Raw genomic sequence first — 15,064 nt, forward strand, 5'->3', positions numbered from 1 at the left:
TATTGCTTTTCCGCAAACTTTGAAAAATGTTATTTTTACTTTTCCGCAAAAAGCGTTGAACATTACGTTTCCGCAAATAAATATGCAGCTTTCAATGTATCCAAGCATTACGTTTCCGCATTTTACCCGTGGCGACAAATTCAATAATTCAATCGATGTGGTTGTAAGATTTTATGTGTCCGCAGAATCTAAAACCAGGTTTCCATGCACCACAAATTTGGTCAGCAACTCCAGATATTGGAAAAAAGCGCACTACAAATGGTCCAGGGTTTTCTCATGCCCATTTCAATTCTCAATTCTTTTCCCACACCAAAATATATTTGTATTCACAGACGTGTTGCAAAAATTCCGGACAACAACTTACAACAAAATCATGTTTCTGATAGCAACAGTACGCAAAAGGAATAAAGAAAAACTTGACATTTTGTTTACCGAATATGCGAAATATGTGAAACATGGCTGTCGGGTACAAATTTGGTGCCCGAACAGACCTGTAAGATGTTCTGGCACCAAATTTATATATTTACAGTTTGCAACATTTTATGTAGTGCTGCTGCTTAGAATTAAGAAATGAACTTTACACTAGCCTAGTATTTTGTGTAGTACTTGTTGTATCATCATAATTCTGAAATGAATATGCAATAGAAATGCTATGATTTCACATGTAATACAGAAAAGAATGTGTTGTATCTACCTGTAATCCAGGTAAGATGTTTGCGGAACCGTAATGCCATATTTTTGGCGGAATAGTAAAAAAAATAATCGTGGAATCGTATTTTTTTTTTTTTTAACGGAAACATAGTCCGCCGTAGCGTCAGTGTGATTTCGTTTCACGATTGGTTACTTGGTTACGGAATGCTCAGACACCGCTTGGCATACGTGTCACGCCCAAAGTTTCTTTATATGTCAATCATGGTTGTCTCCCGTCTTGACTGTATCGTTACAGTATAGTCTGCCCCTATAGCTGAATACATGGATTTGAATATAGTATCTCATGGATATTTGTCAAAGTTTTGCCCATTCCAAGGACGTGCATGTGTGATAACTCATCGGTTTATAAACCGCGGGGGGGGGGGGGGGGGGGGGGGATTTGAAAAGTAATTGGCTAAAAAAAGTTCTGACAAGCAAAACTAGATGCTATCATAAGACAGTAATACCCGCACACAAGTGTTTGCCTTTAAATATACTCTTCGTCATATTGGTATTACTGGCAAAGAAGCCACAATCGTTATTTTAAAATTAAGATTATTAGGATATTGCTTAAAACGTCAAAAGTCAAAAAAGTTATGGGGACCTGAGTGTTCTTTTGTGCAAAAATGTCATTTTCAACCCTCATTTGACCCCAGGAGTGAAAATAAAAATTCCAAAACCTTATTGCACATCTACAGGACACCAGCAATCATCATCCAAAAGATTATTAGGATACTGCTTAAAATGTAAGAGGAGTTCTGGGAACCAGAGTTCTTTTGTGCAAAAAAACCCATCATTTTTCGACCCTCATCTGACTCCAAGGGTGAAAATGAAGATTCCAAAACCTTTATTGCACATCTACAGGACACCAGCAATCATCTTCCAAAAGATTATTAGGCTACTGTGTAAAATGTAAGAGGAGTTCTGGGAACCAGGGTTTCTTTGTACAAAATCGTCTTTTTTCGACCCCTAGGGTGAAAATGAAAATTCCAAAACCTCATTGCACATCTACAGGACACCAACAATCATTTTCCAAAAAATTATGAGGCTACTGTGTAAATTGTAAGAGGAGTTCTGGGAACCAAGGTTGTGTTAAAAAGCATTATTTTCGACCCCCAGGGTGAAAATGAAAATCCCGAAACCTTATTGCACATCTACAGGACCCAACCAATCATCTTCCAAAAGATGATTGGGTTACTGCATGAAATGTAGGAGAAGTTCTGGGAACCAGATTTTTGTTGAAAAAACGTCATTTTTTTTACCCCCGTTTTGCCCCCAGGGTAAAATTGAATATTCTAAAATCTTATCATATATCTACAGTACACCACCTATCATATTCCAAAAGATCAATTGGTTACCACTTGAAATAAAAGAGCAGCTTGAGGAAGAAGAAAGTGTGACAGACGGACGGACGGACCAGGGTAACAATAATATACCCGAACTTTCTTTAGAAAGTGCGGGTATAATCAAACTACATGTTCATATAAAAGAAAGGAAAAACACAAACAAACCAAGATGTCTCTCCCAATTATCTTCAAAATTCTACTTCGTAGGGAAAAGCGGGGAAAGAGAGGGGTTGGGGTTCTACTTTGACTGCCTCTAAAAATAATTTTTTCCCAGAACTTCATTTTCTTAAATCATGGGGAGTGGGAGGGGGGCTTTTCTTACTTTTAATGGTCACACTTCGTTAAATAGTTTTTATTCGTAACTTTCACTACATTCTCATTCACTGCAAGTCTACTGATAACATAAGTATGTGTGTGGTGGTGGTGGGGTCCCAGTATATATCTTTTATTTGCATAAATATTAATATAAAATACATATATTGTTCATTATTAAAAAAGTGGGAAAATTCCCTCCATAAGTGTATTCTTTTGGAGGTGGAAATTGTACAATCCCGGGTCGCACCCCCCCCCCCTTTCCTCTCAATTTGCTGGAAGTCACGTTCTCTATATTCAGTCTTGTATCCATCAATCTTTACGTCTATGGTGAAGGCTAGCGGGTAACAGCACTGAGTAGGTAATGAATGAAGATTTGGTTGAGAACTTGTAGATGAAAAAATAATTGCTTACAAATTAGCATTATAATGCTAAAATAAAAAATACATAGATGTCCCAGAGGAAAAAAAAGGTGGGGGGGGGGGGGTCCAACCCCCGGAAACCTCCTCCGAATCTGCCAATGGACTGTGTTGCGACGGCTGCAGATTCAATATCGCGTTACGCACCCATACTATCTAACTCATGTACATGTAGATAATCTGGTCCAACGTGTCAAGGCGTGTCTTTTTATCTGATAAAGATCGTATCTCATGATGTTAATTAATTAATAAGGAGAAATTCAGAGTCTTGACCATGTGGTTTTGGATTTTGAAAGTATCCAGAAAAAAGTCCATCACCGGCTATAAATTGGATCAGTAACATAAGCTTGATAATAGAGGAAATCCTATAGCCAACAGGGACTTGCTTCCATTTAGAAAAATGTAAACTCTACTATGTCTATATTTCAAAATAGAGCATTATTTACATTTGCTAATGGGAGCAAGCCCTTGCGCCCTTTTTACACCATGGGGAAAATCTGAAACACCAGGGAACGTTCTCTCCCCATATATGGCATAAAATCTTGCCAGGGTAACTTTTTCGGGGGTTGCGCTATACAGCGTTAGTATAACCGTAATCTAATTTAGCACACTTAACTGTAGTACACCTCTAGTGAATTTGTGACATAAAAGGTACCTTAAAAGCAGTCCTATATACACGTGTACAGTCTGTTTATATACATGTACTATAGCCGAACGCACGCGACATTTGGAACCCCCTTTACCCTCACCATTTTCAATGTGCAAAACAAAAGTAATTTCAAGTAAATTCTATGCGCAATTTATTTACCTATTTATCACGGCTATAGATTTTACGAAATGTTCACTTTAAACAAGATTGTTGAAACTCCGGTACATCAACTTGGTTGTCAGTTGTCTGCGGCGATTTAAAAATGATCATACGCAGAACAAGCTCTTGTGCATGTATCGCATCAATTGAAATACACAAACAACGCATGCAACTGATACATATAAATATAAGAAGTTGACGATGGAGATACTTAAGTCATCCCGTTTGTAATAAAGTTAAGTTGTTAGTTTGCATTTAATATATATTTTCAATAACATTGCCAAGTACGAAGCAGGTGTGGAGAACACGGTGGTGTCGTTATTTCGAGTTCGCTTAGATATATTGAATAGACATATTAATTAAAATTATTGTTAATAGATAATACATTGTCAATATAGCTAAATGTCGAGCTGAAGGCCAAAGCGAGATATTTTGTCTTCTCATGTAGAAGCTTGTGAATAAATTTTGCCTTGTAAGAGTAAAGAAAAACAACAGGTCGGCTAATAAAGGGGCACAACTCATGCCCATGGGAAACTAATAACTAAAGACTACGATATTTTCAATGAGGAACCTCAGCATCTTTTTATTATCAACTACAGAGTACTTGTGCCTAGTTTAATGAAAGTTTTTGAATGACGGATCATTAGATATGAATATTTCTTTTCTTACCATTTTTGTTGACGAAGCAACTGTCTGTGATGTTGTCAAAAAAAAAGTATAGTGTTTGATTTATCGCGAGGAATGACTGTGTAAAATGTTGAAAAGTCATACGTTCTGATGTATTTCATTTAAGAAAAAAATTGTGATTTCATATTTACTGTACGAATTTTTTTTAGAATGCACATTTGATTTACACCACTTCTGATATATGCTTTGGCACAATACGTTTGAAGTTTCTCCTTCACCGCTATCAATATGTTGTGAGGAACAAAGATAAAAGCTTGGTAGAACATACACTGGATCCAGCAATGATCTATGTAAGAGTTTTGTGAGGTTTAGGAATCCAGTATGACAACTCATATTCATTCGTCCCATTGACTAGCCATGGGATATTAAATGTGTTTAAAACTTAAGCACGCTTTAGAAGAATCTCATGTTTTGAAAGGGCGGTTGGAGTATAAGCAGGATTACTAAATACCGCTAAGTTCCTTTAAAATGAGCCTTACAAACACTGTTGCTTCGAGGTTTGTCAGCTGGAACCAAAACATTTCCTAACGTAACCTATCTAATTCTTTTATCACTGCTGGTTTACTAAACAGAGAAGGATAGATGATACGCACTCATAATGTATGTACTATATCTAATAAGTGTCAATAACACAAGGAATTAGCTGAAATTGATAAAATACGACACACCGCCAGGTCAATCGCATGCTTTGTGTCGAGTACCATCATCCTCTTAAACGAAGGTTAATTAAAGGGAACGTATGGTATAAAAAAAAAATTTCACATCTTAAATACTTTATAGTTGGTAATTAATCCCACTGGTTATTTTTATCTGATTGTAATCAGTTGTGTAGAAATCAGCTCATAAATAGAGCTAAACATCAGCTGCTGGAGGCTGCCATTTTGCAAGATAAAGTTATCGCTCTTTAAGATATTTCCCACAATCCCATCTGCTTATGACGTATACCGGGCAGTTGCCTCCGAGTGAAAGCAGCTGGTCATGTCTGACTGCAAAGGATATCAATATGAGCCCGAGTTTAATGAAGAGGAATTATTGGCAGCTTCAAATGAAAACACTAGTGATTTGGAATGGATTGATGAAAATGACAGAAGAAATGATAAAAATTGGTGCTCTTGTGGACATTGTGACATTCTTTCAAGTCGCAGAGAATGTACATGTTGTAAGGAATCTGTGACAGGCTTTTTCATAGGTGTAGATGTGAGAGTTGGAGTTTTGAAATAAGCATGATCTGATATTGAGATCGTTGGATCATTCCTTAGCACACATGCTGAACAATGATTGGGCAATTCGATCTCTATGTTGCAGGAAGTTGATTTATCTTCAGTATGGATAAAAACTGGGATATCCATGTCTTCATTGAGCTGAAAATATATATGATAACATCAAAATTACTTCATAAATTAAAGAAATGAATTTTCATTATTAAAGGTACATGTATTTCACACAACAATTTTTACCTTTATTTTTTTGGAGGATTTTATTTTTCCTGGTAGTTTTCTCTTTCTTTGATTTATTGGTACATCTGTTTACAAAAGAAGGATTGTATACAGAACAAATCAGTTGATTATCACTACCCCTCTGCATTAATTGCCGCGTAAATGTCAAGACTTGAAAGATTAACGGCACAAGGGAAATTGAAATGACCCTGGTTGTAAAACTCTGTTAATCAGTTAATAGAGCAATGCATCAAATTACCCGTTTCCTTAGATGTTGATGGTCCAGGTTGGTCACAAGGTTCTGTACATGTGTTTTCCAGAAGACGATTGATTAGCTTAAAAAAATGAAAAATACTTTTAATGACCTTTAATTATATATACATGTATGTATTGTACTTCATATCTTTACTTGTACATTGCCATTAAAGAAATGGTTTAATACAAATTGTGAAAGTGAAGTGCTGTAAATGATTTATGAAAGTATTACCTCCTGCTTTTCCTTTTTCTCATATCTTTTTGAACTACTTTCCCTTATTTTCTTGGGCTTGCTGTCATCAAATATTGTAGGCAGTGCATCTTCTTTTAATAGTTTTCTCTTTGGTGTGTATCCCATTATTTTAGCCTAAATAAAAATTAATTTATCTTAAAGAATAAGTAGAATACAGTGTTTATCCTTCTTCTCTAGCCAGTACAAAAATGTTCACTGGATAAGGATATCAAAATAAATTGAATTAAATCAAATTAGAAAATGATCATAAGTTAAAGTTTTTAAGGTTGTAAATAAACACTGATTATATATACATTTAGAATCATTAATATTTACTGAGAAAAAAAGCAAAATATATTTGGTACTTACCTTTATATCCTCTTTAAAACAATCTTTCTCAAAATGCCGTTCACATACAATTTTATCTCTTGAAAAAACAAATGTTTTTGGATTTAATTTTGCATTTCCTAGGTTATGGATCCATCTTGCACAAAGTTCATAATTGTTTTGGGGATTGGGGATGCTAAAGGTAGATATTCCTTTTCCTCTAACCACAGTGCAAAATTTCGCTTGACACTCAGGCATTATTATAGATATTGGAAAGTGTGTTACTCTGCAACCATTAATGCTATCCCTATAGGCACAGCAGCGGTAATGAATTGCCGCATGTACGTCATCAGCCGCCATGATAAGAGATTCTCCCATACAGCTGAATTTTCAGTGTAAATGACAGATTATATCTTGTTATCAGCAGCAATTATTTTTTCTATGCTAGGTTTTGTTGTCTAGAAGGTACCAGTTTTCACATATCAAAATTAAATTTTTGACCATACGTTCCCTTTAAGTTTAACTGACGGTTAACTTGCCATTAACTTGAATTATATTTATAGTGTTAACTTGAATTTAACTGTCAGTTAAACTTAGTTAACTTTTGTGCAACTGCACCCAATACGGTATAGGCCTTGTTGGAATATCTCTTAATTGTTTTCGGCAAACGTTTCTAAGCAACTTTGCGCAAGGTCATCACATCCCTTTGGGTCATATGCAATATCTATGCAAGTATGAGAAGCCCCCCCCCCCCCCCCCCCCCCATTCTTTACCAAAGTTACGACCCACACACCATTGCATTAGACGAACAACGACCCACCTCAATGCCCTTCAGATTTTGTAGGGCCATGAATGTACGCATCTGATTTTAAGAAAATTTAACTTTTATTTTAACATTCCCTGACTAGTGACTATTTTATCAAAATGTTATTTACGGCTAAACAATCTGGATCGCTGAGAGGGACTTTAACTTCCTGGTGGGGAACAAGTATTTTATTGGTTCCCTGTCCACCATTAATAAGGTACGATATTATCTAGGAAGTTTTTTTTTTATCCATACTAGTGCTGGCATGTGACAAGTTCTGGACTGAAACAAAACTTTAAAATTTTTCAATTCTGTTTTTATCCATTTAGACATTACAATACAAATACTTTTAAAATTATCACAGATATAATAATTCCAAAGTGTAAATCAAAAGCAGTGTAAGAAATAGTACCGAAATGACCCCCTCCCCCCAAATTTGCCGCTATTTCAGAAAAAAGATTTAAATAAACGAACGAAACCAGCATTTTACCCACTCACTCTGATAAAAAGTGAAAAAAAATAATCAACAATCCAAGATTTAAAGGGGCATTAGCTCTCATTTTGTCACCAAAAATTGAATTTAATGGAAGTTGCTCTATATTATATAATAACACCAGTATTCAATTATTTCAAACACTCAGGCACATGAATATGTAATTTTGGTGCTTAAATAATTATTGTCTTGCAAGCTAATAATTCTTCCTTATACATTTCTTTACACTAACACGACTAAAAGCAATTACTTAAAGTAGTTTTATTAGGTTTCTCTCATTTTTGTACGAAATAAATATTTTTATTAGTCATTAATATACATATTCCTATGCCATTGAGAGATTTTGAGAAAAAATAAAATAGTTGTCATCACTTTCACTGCTAATGCCCCTTTAAATATTGTCAAATGGAGGATACATTTAAAGATAGCATGCCAAAGACATTGTATTAAGTCATTAAATAGGTTTAATGAAAAAAAAATGAGAAAAGTACACACTCCTTTAAAGTCACAAGTTCAATATGAAAACTCAATGTTATCTTATGATTGTCTGATCAATTTCATATTCAACACATGAATATACAAACGCACCTCACTATAATATTCATCACCTACACAATTCTACACACTTATAAATGGACATATAAATATACAATAATTCCATTGGAATCCAGGAATAACTTCATGCAATATTCGTAATCATGACTTGCAATTTTGAAACCGTCATAAAAATTCAGCTTCCTTTTAGTAGATTCCAGAAAATTGGATACACAACATTTACCAGAAATGTTCTTTACAATGTGTCACACATCACATGATAATATTCTTAGTGTTCAAAGCTCAGTTCACACGTGTGTCCTGTACATTTCTCACACATTCAGTAGGCACGTGATGTACATGTACAATAGCTCTGCCCAGATCATAGATTCTATATTCTTCCATCATTGGTATTCTGACTACAAAACTCACATTACAAATTCTATCACTTTTGGAATACATGCAATCTCCCCTGAAACTTTGGAGAATATATGAAATGAGAAAGAAAATACATCAGCTATAGAAATTAAATAATCAATATTTAAGAATGACATTCTAGTTGGATGGGGGGGGGGGGGGGGGGGGGGGTCTTTAAAAACTTGATATGATTGATAAATGAGATTTATTTCTGACTATTTGACAGTTTCATTAACAACAAGAATACTCCCCGTGTTCATTGTGTCTGGGTTCCCTCCTTACAGTCCTGTCGATAAAACATGCATTACAATAACCCCGTTTACTAGAGTTGCCATAATTGTTACATGACGGAGTTTTACATTTCTTCCCCTTTCTGGACCCCTCTACTTTCTGCATGGCTTGAATATATTGAGACCTGCCCGTTCCTGAAGCCCCGGTGGATGTGACGGGTATATTATACTGCTGGGGTGTTAGGGACGTGGGCATTTGAGTGTGTACTGTTGCAATGCGGTCTTTTTCTGCTACATTGTATTGTTCGACCTCTGAAGGCAGACGGTAAGGGGAGGAGCGTGGGGGAGGGGCTGTCTGGATGGCCTGTCTGTAGTGTTCAGTGCAGCGGTAGCTCATGGAAGGGTCTCCAAATTTATCGCAACCTGGCTCCAAACAGTTCAACCCCGGGCGTAGATGTGGGGCTGTGTTGTTCTGTCGTGTCACTACCACTGGCTGTATGTTCCGCATTGGAGCTGTCGACATTGCGACTACAAATAGAAAACAAAAGAATTTATGGGTTGTCAAATTCTTCCTCCTTAAAACGGAACAAGTACTAACTTCCTAGTACAAGAACAAAAATAAAACAAATGTTTGTTGATCTTCTTTAAAGTCCTGAAGATATTTATAAATATATACTTTCAAAATACCACAATGCATGCTGATGTAAAATTCTAAATTAACACATTTCGATGATGCATTACATAAGGCTCAAAATATTACATCATGATTGCATGAGGACCCGCCTGCACATGCATTGAATATCCCAGCCCACCACTAATCAATACAGGGTGATACATGCAGCTATGTTAGTATTAGTAGTGTCTGAACAGAACAAGAGACCAATTGTTCCACAGCTCCCATACTCGGCATTCTTAAGATGTCACGAGCAGAGCGAGTAATCAGGAAGTACGATAGTGACAGGTGAAACCTAACAATGACAGATCCATCACACGCTGACACATTTAACCACACTCCAACACATCTGTTTGTCAAGATACCATGTGGATCAAATAGTAACACTTAATGACTTCATGGTCTCATCTACATCAATTTTCTTTCAGATTTTCTTTAACAATGCACCGTATGAATTCTATGCCACTTCTGCAATTATTGTTAAGAATAATTTTATGTGATATGTGTACAGTTATATATCTAGACATCATTTCTCTGTCAGACACCTAATGTGCAATGCTTTTGGTGTCCTTTGTTATCAGTAGAATCTACATTAGGCATGGAAGCATGAACACAGTATTTCTGTTGAATATGATCTTTGTTGATTTAATGCAAGTGTTGTATGTTGCGATGGAACAGAAAAATCTATGAACATGATATGATGATAGCATACTCTCTTTCCCTACTGGTGAGTTACCTTGGTAACAGTTAGAGCAGTAACCGTGGAATTTTTTGTCTCCATAGTAATCACATTTTTCAGTCAGACATTTGTGGCGTGAGGGGGAGTATGCATTCCCTTGCCTTGCTACAATCAGACCAGAGAGACAATATCAGTAACCATGGTAGCCAAGGTTTATGGAATTTTTTTTAAAATAAACTTTCGCCTTGATCACTTAAACCTATAATTTCAAGGAAGGATCATCACCTTTCAGGTTTCATTTTTACTTTGACTTGTGATCAACATGTTAAAATCTTATCATGAAAGAAAGTGCTAATTGTCAGCCAGTAGGAAACAGCCAATGTTGAAGGCAGTGATTTGTCATGCAATTGATTTCTTAAAATTCATTACAAGGAAGTTAAAAAATTTAGCACTATAGGGATCCAAATGAACAAAGGTGTACAGTAATGGTAGAGTGTAAATAAGATTATCAATACAAAAGAAAAACAGATTGTTCTCAAATATTTTTTGTTAGCCAAAGCCAATCCTATCTCAAAAGACTTCGAAACTAAATTTAAGGACACTATGAATTAGATAGTTTCTGCAATGTGTGCAAGGAGAAAGGTCATCATACCTGGCCTGTGTCGGTTGACCTCCAATGACCTTGACCTGTTGTTCTCTGCATGCTCTCTCTGAAGAATGCCCATACAGCGGTCACACAGCTGTTTGGGAGGGTAGATGAGTGCACCACACATAGGAGATACACACTGCACTTTGTCTTTGGAGCTGGTGACAATGCATGGCTGAGGAATTTCACTGGTATCTAAAGGCGTTTTGGATTCTAAGGTGCTGTTGTCTGGTGGAGGTATGGGTTCTTTGCTAACCTCAGCGCAGGAAGGTTTATTCTTAAGGAAACACTGCAAACATAGTCCAAAGTCATTTTTAATCCTCTCTTCTCTGCATCCTGGTATAGAACACAGAATTTTGGAAATATTTGTTGATGCTGGGGTGGAGTGAGTGGCCTTTGTCTTATGGAAGCAATTTTCACAATATCCATTGAAATGAACATGTCCAAATTCTTGGCATGATTCAAATTTGCATGTTCCTGCATGCTGTAGTTGCTGAATTTGCTCATAACTAAGTCTATTCCCTACCATTTCAAAGTCATGAATATCTGAGTCCCCAGGAGAGGGGGTTCCTCCACTGGGATCTCCACTGGAGAAGTTCAATAGGTATGTCTGGGAAGAAGGACCTTCCTGACCGATAGTGGACAGACCAGTTCTTTGACGTTGGTGTTTAGAAAAACACTCTTTGCAAAAGTTATTGTAGTTGGTATGTCCAGGGTTCTCGCAGCTTGGTGACAGGCACTGTTCTGTGCGTGCAGAACTTGGACCAGGTCTACTTGTTTCTATCACATTAAAATTCAGAGGTCTCGGCAAATCTCCCTCTCCAAATAGCTTACTTTCATCCACAGGTTCGTTTCCCACAGCCCTGGGTGGAGAAGAACTTATTTCCTGACTGACTGAATGAGTTAACGGCGTATCATTCGACCGACACTCATAGCAGACTGGGTACGTATTCACCGAGGTCTTGTTTCCACACTTGGCAAAGTTCTGGCAATTTTCATCCATTATGGACAGTTGACAGTAATTTCCACTGGGAAGATAGGGCATTGATGCCAGTGGTGCCGATGGTTCCAGCACCTGATTGCGATTTTCTCTTTCTTGTTTATTATATTCTACAGTGTATTTCTTGAAGCACTCCGAGCACTTCCCACCATAAGCTGGGGAGCCATAAAGATCGCATCCTGGAGTCTGACATTTGGCCGACTGGTAACGAGGGCTGCTATATGGCTGAGGTGAGGAGTTTTGACTAGTTACTCTCAGTGCCTCATTGTTCATATACAGGTTATCTTGAGGTTGACCAGCATGAGCCTGTTTTTCTAAAATCCACATTTGATATATTTGCTGACACTCTTCAAAATGACTCTGCACAATATCAAAAGCTGGCTTGTTAATATGATAATTAGCTTTTGCCACAGGAATTTGAAGAATGGAGTCTGCAGTAGTCATTGGAATGTTCTTGGTATCTAAATATCCATTGATCATTTCGTGACCCACGCTTTCCTCAGAATAGAGCAAAAATTTAAGCACAACAGGTTCAAAGTCGTGATATACTAATGGAATGACATACTCTGAATCTGTCGCTCTTCCATCGTGCACCATCTTCTGAGGAAGAAGAGGAGCAAAGTGGTTCATGCTGTATGCGATTGTTATTGGGGACTTGCAGGTGTCTGACGGTTTCCATTCCAAAGGAAGATAGATTCCACCTATGCTGTCCTTCTGCATGCTCTGTCCATAAACAGTGCGAGCACTCCTTTCAGATAAAACTATCAATGGTCTCTTTAAGATGTTAGCTAGAACATATAAGTGAATTCCTTCCAATGGATAGAAGCTCATTGCCCCATTCGAGTCCAATGGGCGGTCTTCTGCAGCTTTTAGGACATTTTCCCATTCAGCATCCATATCCTGTAATAATGAAAATGTAATGAAAAACAGAACCACACCTTCGTTAATGTCAAAATTAAATTGATTAAATAGTGATTCCCATGTTACACCCTGGGGGCATTATCAAAGAAAATACATACAATGTACGAAGTGAACATATCCAATGTAAATTTTTTTTTACCCTCTAGGATTATATTTTACTATTTTATCTCTGCAATCATAAAGTTCTACAGACCTTAAATTCTAATGATTCACATAATTATTTCGTATAGATTAGATCAGTTATCATAGTCATGAAAGAAAAACGATTTACTTTTGAATTCATGTCTGGGTTGAAGTCGCTTGGTCTTTCCAAGGCCATATTTCTCTGCTGCAGGACCCATCTCTTGTGGAACTTCCTGTTTGTATCATTCACCAGGCTAAGGTACAGAAGCCGGCGCAGCAATAAATCATTGTCCTCTATCCCCCATAGAAACAGGGACACTGCGTGTAGAAGGCAGTTCCCGTCCCCTGCAAAAATACACAGTACAGTACATGTAATAGTATGTTAAAAAATGAGCGGTGAAACAGTAGATTAAACATTAGGTTGTCCCAGCTCGACATTACCTACACAATGATAAATCAACTATGATTGATTGATTGTCTCTTGTTTAACGTCCCTGTCAAAATTTTTTTTCACTCATATGCAGATGTCACCAATATCGGTGAAGGGCTTGAAATTTAGGCCTACGCTGGGCGCTTATGGCCATTGAGCAGGGAGGGTTCTTCAGCATGCCACACCTACTGTGATACAGGACATCCGTTTCTAAAGTCATCTCTGAAGACCCGTGACATTCACACCCGATGTCGAGCATTTGACGATGGAACTGTCACTACCTGTTTTAACAACTTAGGTCTGTTGCGGCCGGAATTCAAACCCCAACCTTCCGCATGCGGGGTGAACACGCCACCTCTAGATCACCGCGGCGATGATCAACTATGAATATTCTATACCACAGTAAACTGACTGTTCATACTAAGCGAGATTAAATGTACAGGTACATCTAACAAGAAATGTGCTCCTTGAAACAGATAAATTTTCTTTACCTCTGGTTCTCAATGGATATAAGGTCTTGGCTGTTCTACACCAATTGATGACTTTGGCTTTCTGTAGGTCATCCTTTACATCCAGGTCAAGGATATTCAAGTTGTAGAAGTGCTTGAACTCTTCGCTGACCTGTGTGAGGCATGGCAACAAGGCCGAGAAAAAATGAAATGTCTTGAAACAGAATGGCTTCCCTTGCTCTTGGTTTGTCCCATTTACATCCTTCTGCACCTGTTCAAGAAGTTGTCTCACCTTCGTAGGTGAACTGTCCGCAAACTTGCGTTTAAATGGTGGAGTATTCATGATCTGAAACCAAAAAATTTTTTTTTCTTTAATTCTATTTAATTACAGATAACACACCCTTGTATACCCAACCTCACTACAACACAACACCCCCCCCCCCCCAAAAAAAATCAAAAATAGAGACCAAATTCTGAGAAATCCCCAGTTAGGCAAGTTACCGTGATACCTGCTTAGAATTGTGTCAACACAGCTTATGGACATTCAAGATTTTGTCTCTAGGTACAAAAAAAAAAACCCAACAAAAACTAAGAGATCTTATGAATTCACAGGCTTGACAATCGACTTGAATTCTAACAGCTACCCAATCACACCACTTACCCACGCGTACATCTAAATTATTGTCATTCAACGACATTTTAATATGGTTCTTATGAAAAAGAGGCACTTCTACCCATATATAACAAGGAAGAAATCAAAATGTGTATGCGACAGGCAGCAAAGACTGCTGACGTAAAAGGTAACTATGTACACGTACTAGCGTTATATAATGCATCGATTCATAAATCAATATTCAGTCCACAGAACTTTCAGAGTCTACATCGCATTCAAGAAACAAAATCTCACACACATCAACAATGCACGTGTTACAGAAGACTTATATTTATAGTTGTGTACATGATCACATATGATAAGGAAGAAAGCTAGGGATTGTTTGTTTTATGTATTTTCGTATCAATGATGTATTGATGATTCATTCCATTTAAACATAAACTATCTTTACAAGATTGCTCTACAACAATGAAAAACAGTCTTACTGGTATTTCGGCGGCGTTATACACAAGTTGTAATGGGTTTTTTTCTCATACGAA

At 37.1% G+C, this 15,064-nt stretch overlaps 2 protein-coding genes across 19 annotated transcripts in view; both read right to left on the minus strand.

Moving 5' to 3' along the window:
- Nucleotides 1-1,138: 1,138 nt before the first annotated feature.
- LOC125659423 (uncharacterized) lies at nucleotides 1,139-6,320 on the minus strand. Its single transcript, XM_048891098.2, has 4 exons — nucleotides 6,186-6,320; nucleotides 5,958-6,033; nucleotides 5,720-5,784; nucleotides 1,139-5,623 (listed from the first exon to the last, which is right to left on the minus strand). Exons 1-4 carry the CDS (start codon nucleotides 6,309-6,311, stop codon nucleotides 5,261-5,263), a joined length of 630 nt encoding a protein of 209 aa, XP_048747055.1. The 5' UTR covers nucleotides 6,312-6,320; the 3' UTR covers nucleotides 1,139-5,260.
- A 1,291-nt stretch (nucleotides 6,321-7,611) lies between these two features.
- LOC125674859 (tumor necrosis factor alpha-induced protein 3-like) overlaps nucleotides 7,612-15,064 on the minus strand; it is a 50,176-nt gene continuing 42,723 nt past the window's right edge. For 13 of the 18 annotated variants that reach the window (XM_048912183.2, XM_048912185.2, XM_056158422.1 and 10 more), the window contains 5 exons: nucleotides 13,955-14,258; nucleotides 13,182-13,378; nucleotides 10,996-12,889; nucleotides 10,401-10,508; nucleotides 7,612-9,519 (listed from right to left, as the gene is read on the minus strand). In XM_048912183.2, the coding sequence (XP_048768140.1) occupies nucleotides 8,993-9,519; nucleotides 10,401-10,508; nucleotides 10,996-12,889; nucleotides 13,182-13,378; nucleotides 13,955-14,258 (3,030 nt within the window). In that variant the 3' untranslated portion in view covers nucleotides 7,612-8,992. Of the gene's footprint in view, nucleotides 9,520-10,400; nucleotides 10,509-10,995; nucleotides 12,890-13,181; nucleotides 13,379-13,954; nucleotides 14,259-14,730; nucleotides 14,854-15,010; nucleotides 15,056-15,064 lie in introns of those variants that run through there. The other 5 variants (XM_056158424.1, XM_056158419.1, XM_048912182.2 and 2 more) reach the window with 3 other exon arrangements.

The sequence above is a fragment of the Ostrea edulis genome, chromosome 3, assembly GCF_947568905.1.
Source record: "Ostrea edulis chromosome 3, xbOstEdul1.1, whole genome shotgun sequence".
Lineage (NCBI taxonomy): Eukaryota > Metazoa > Mollusca > Bivalvia > Ostreida > Ostreidae > Ostrea > Ostrea edulis.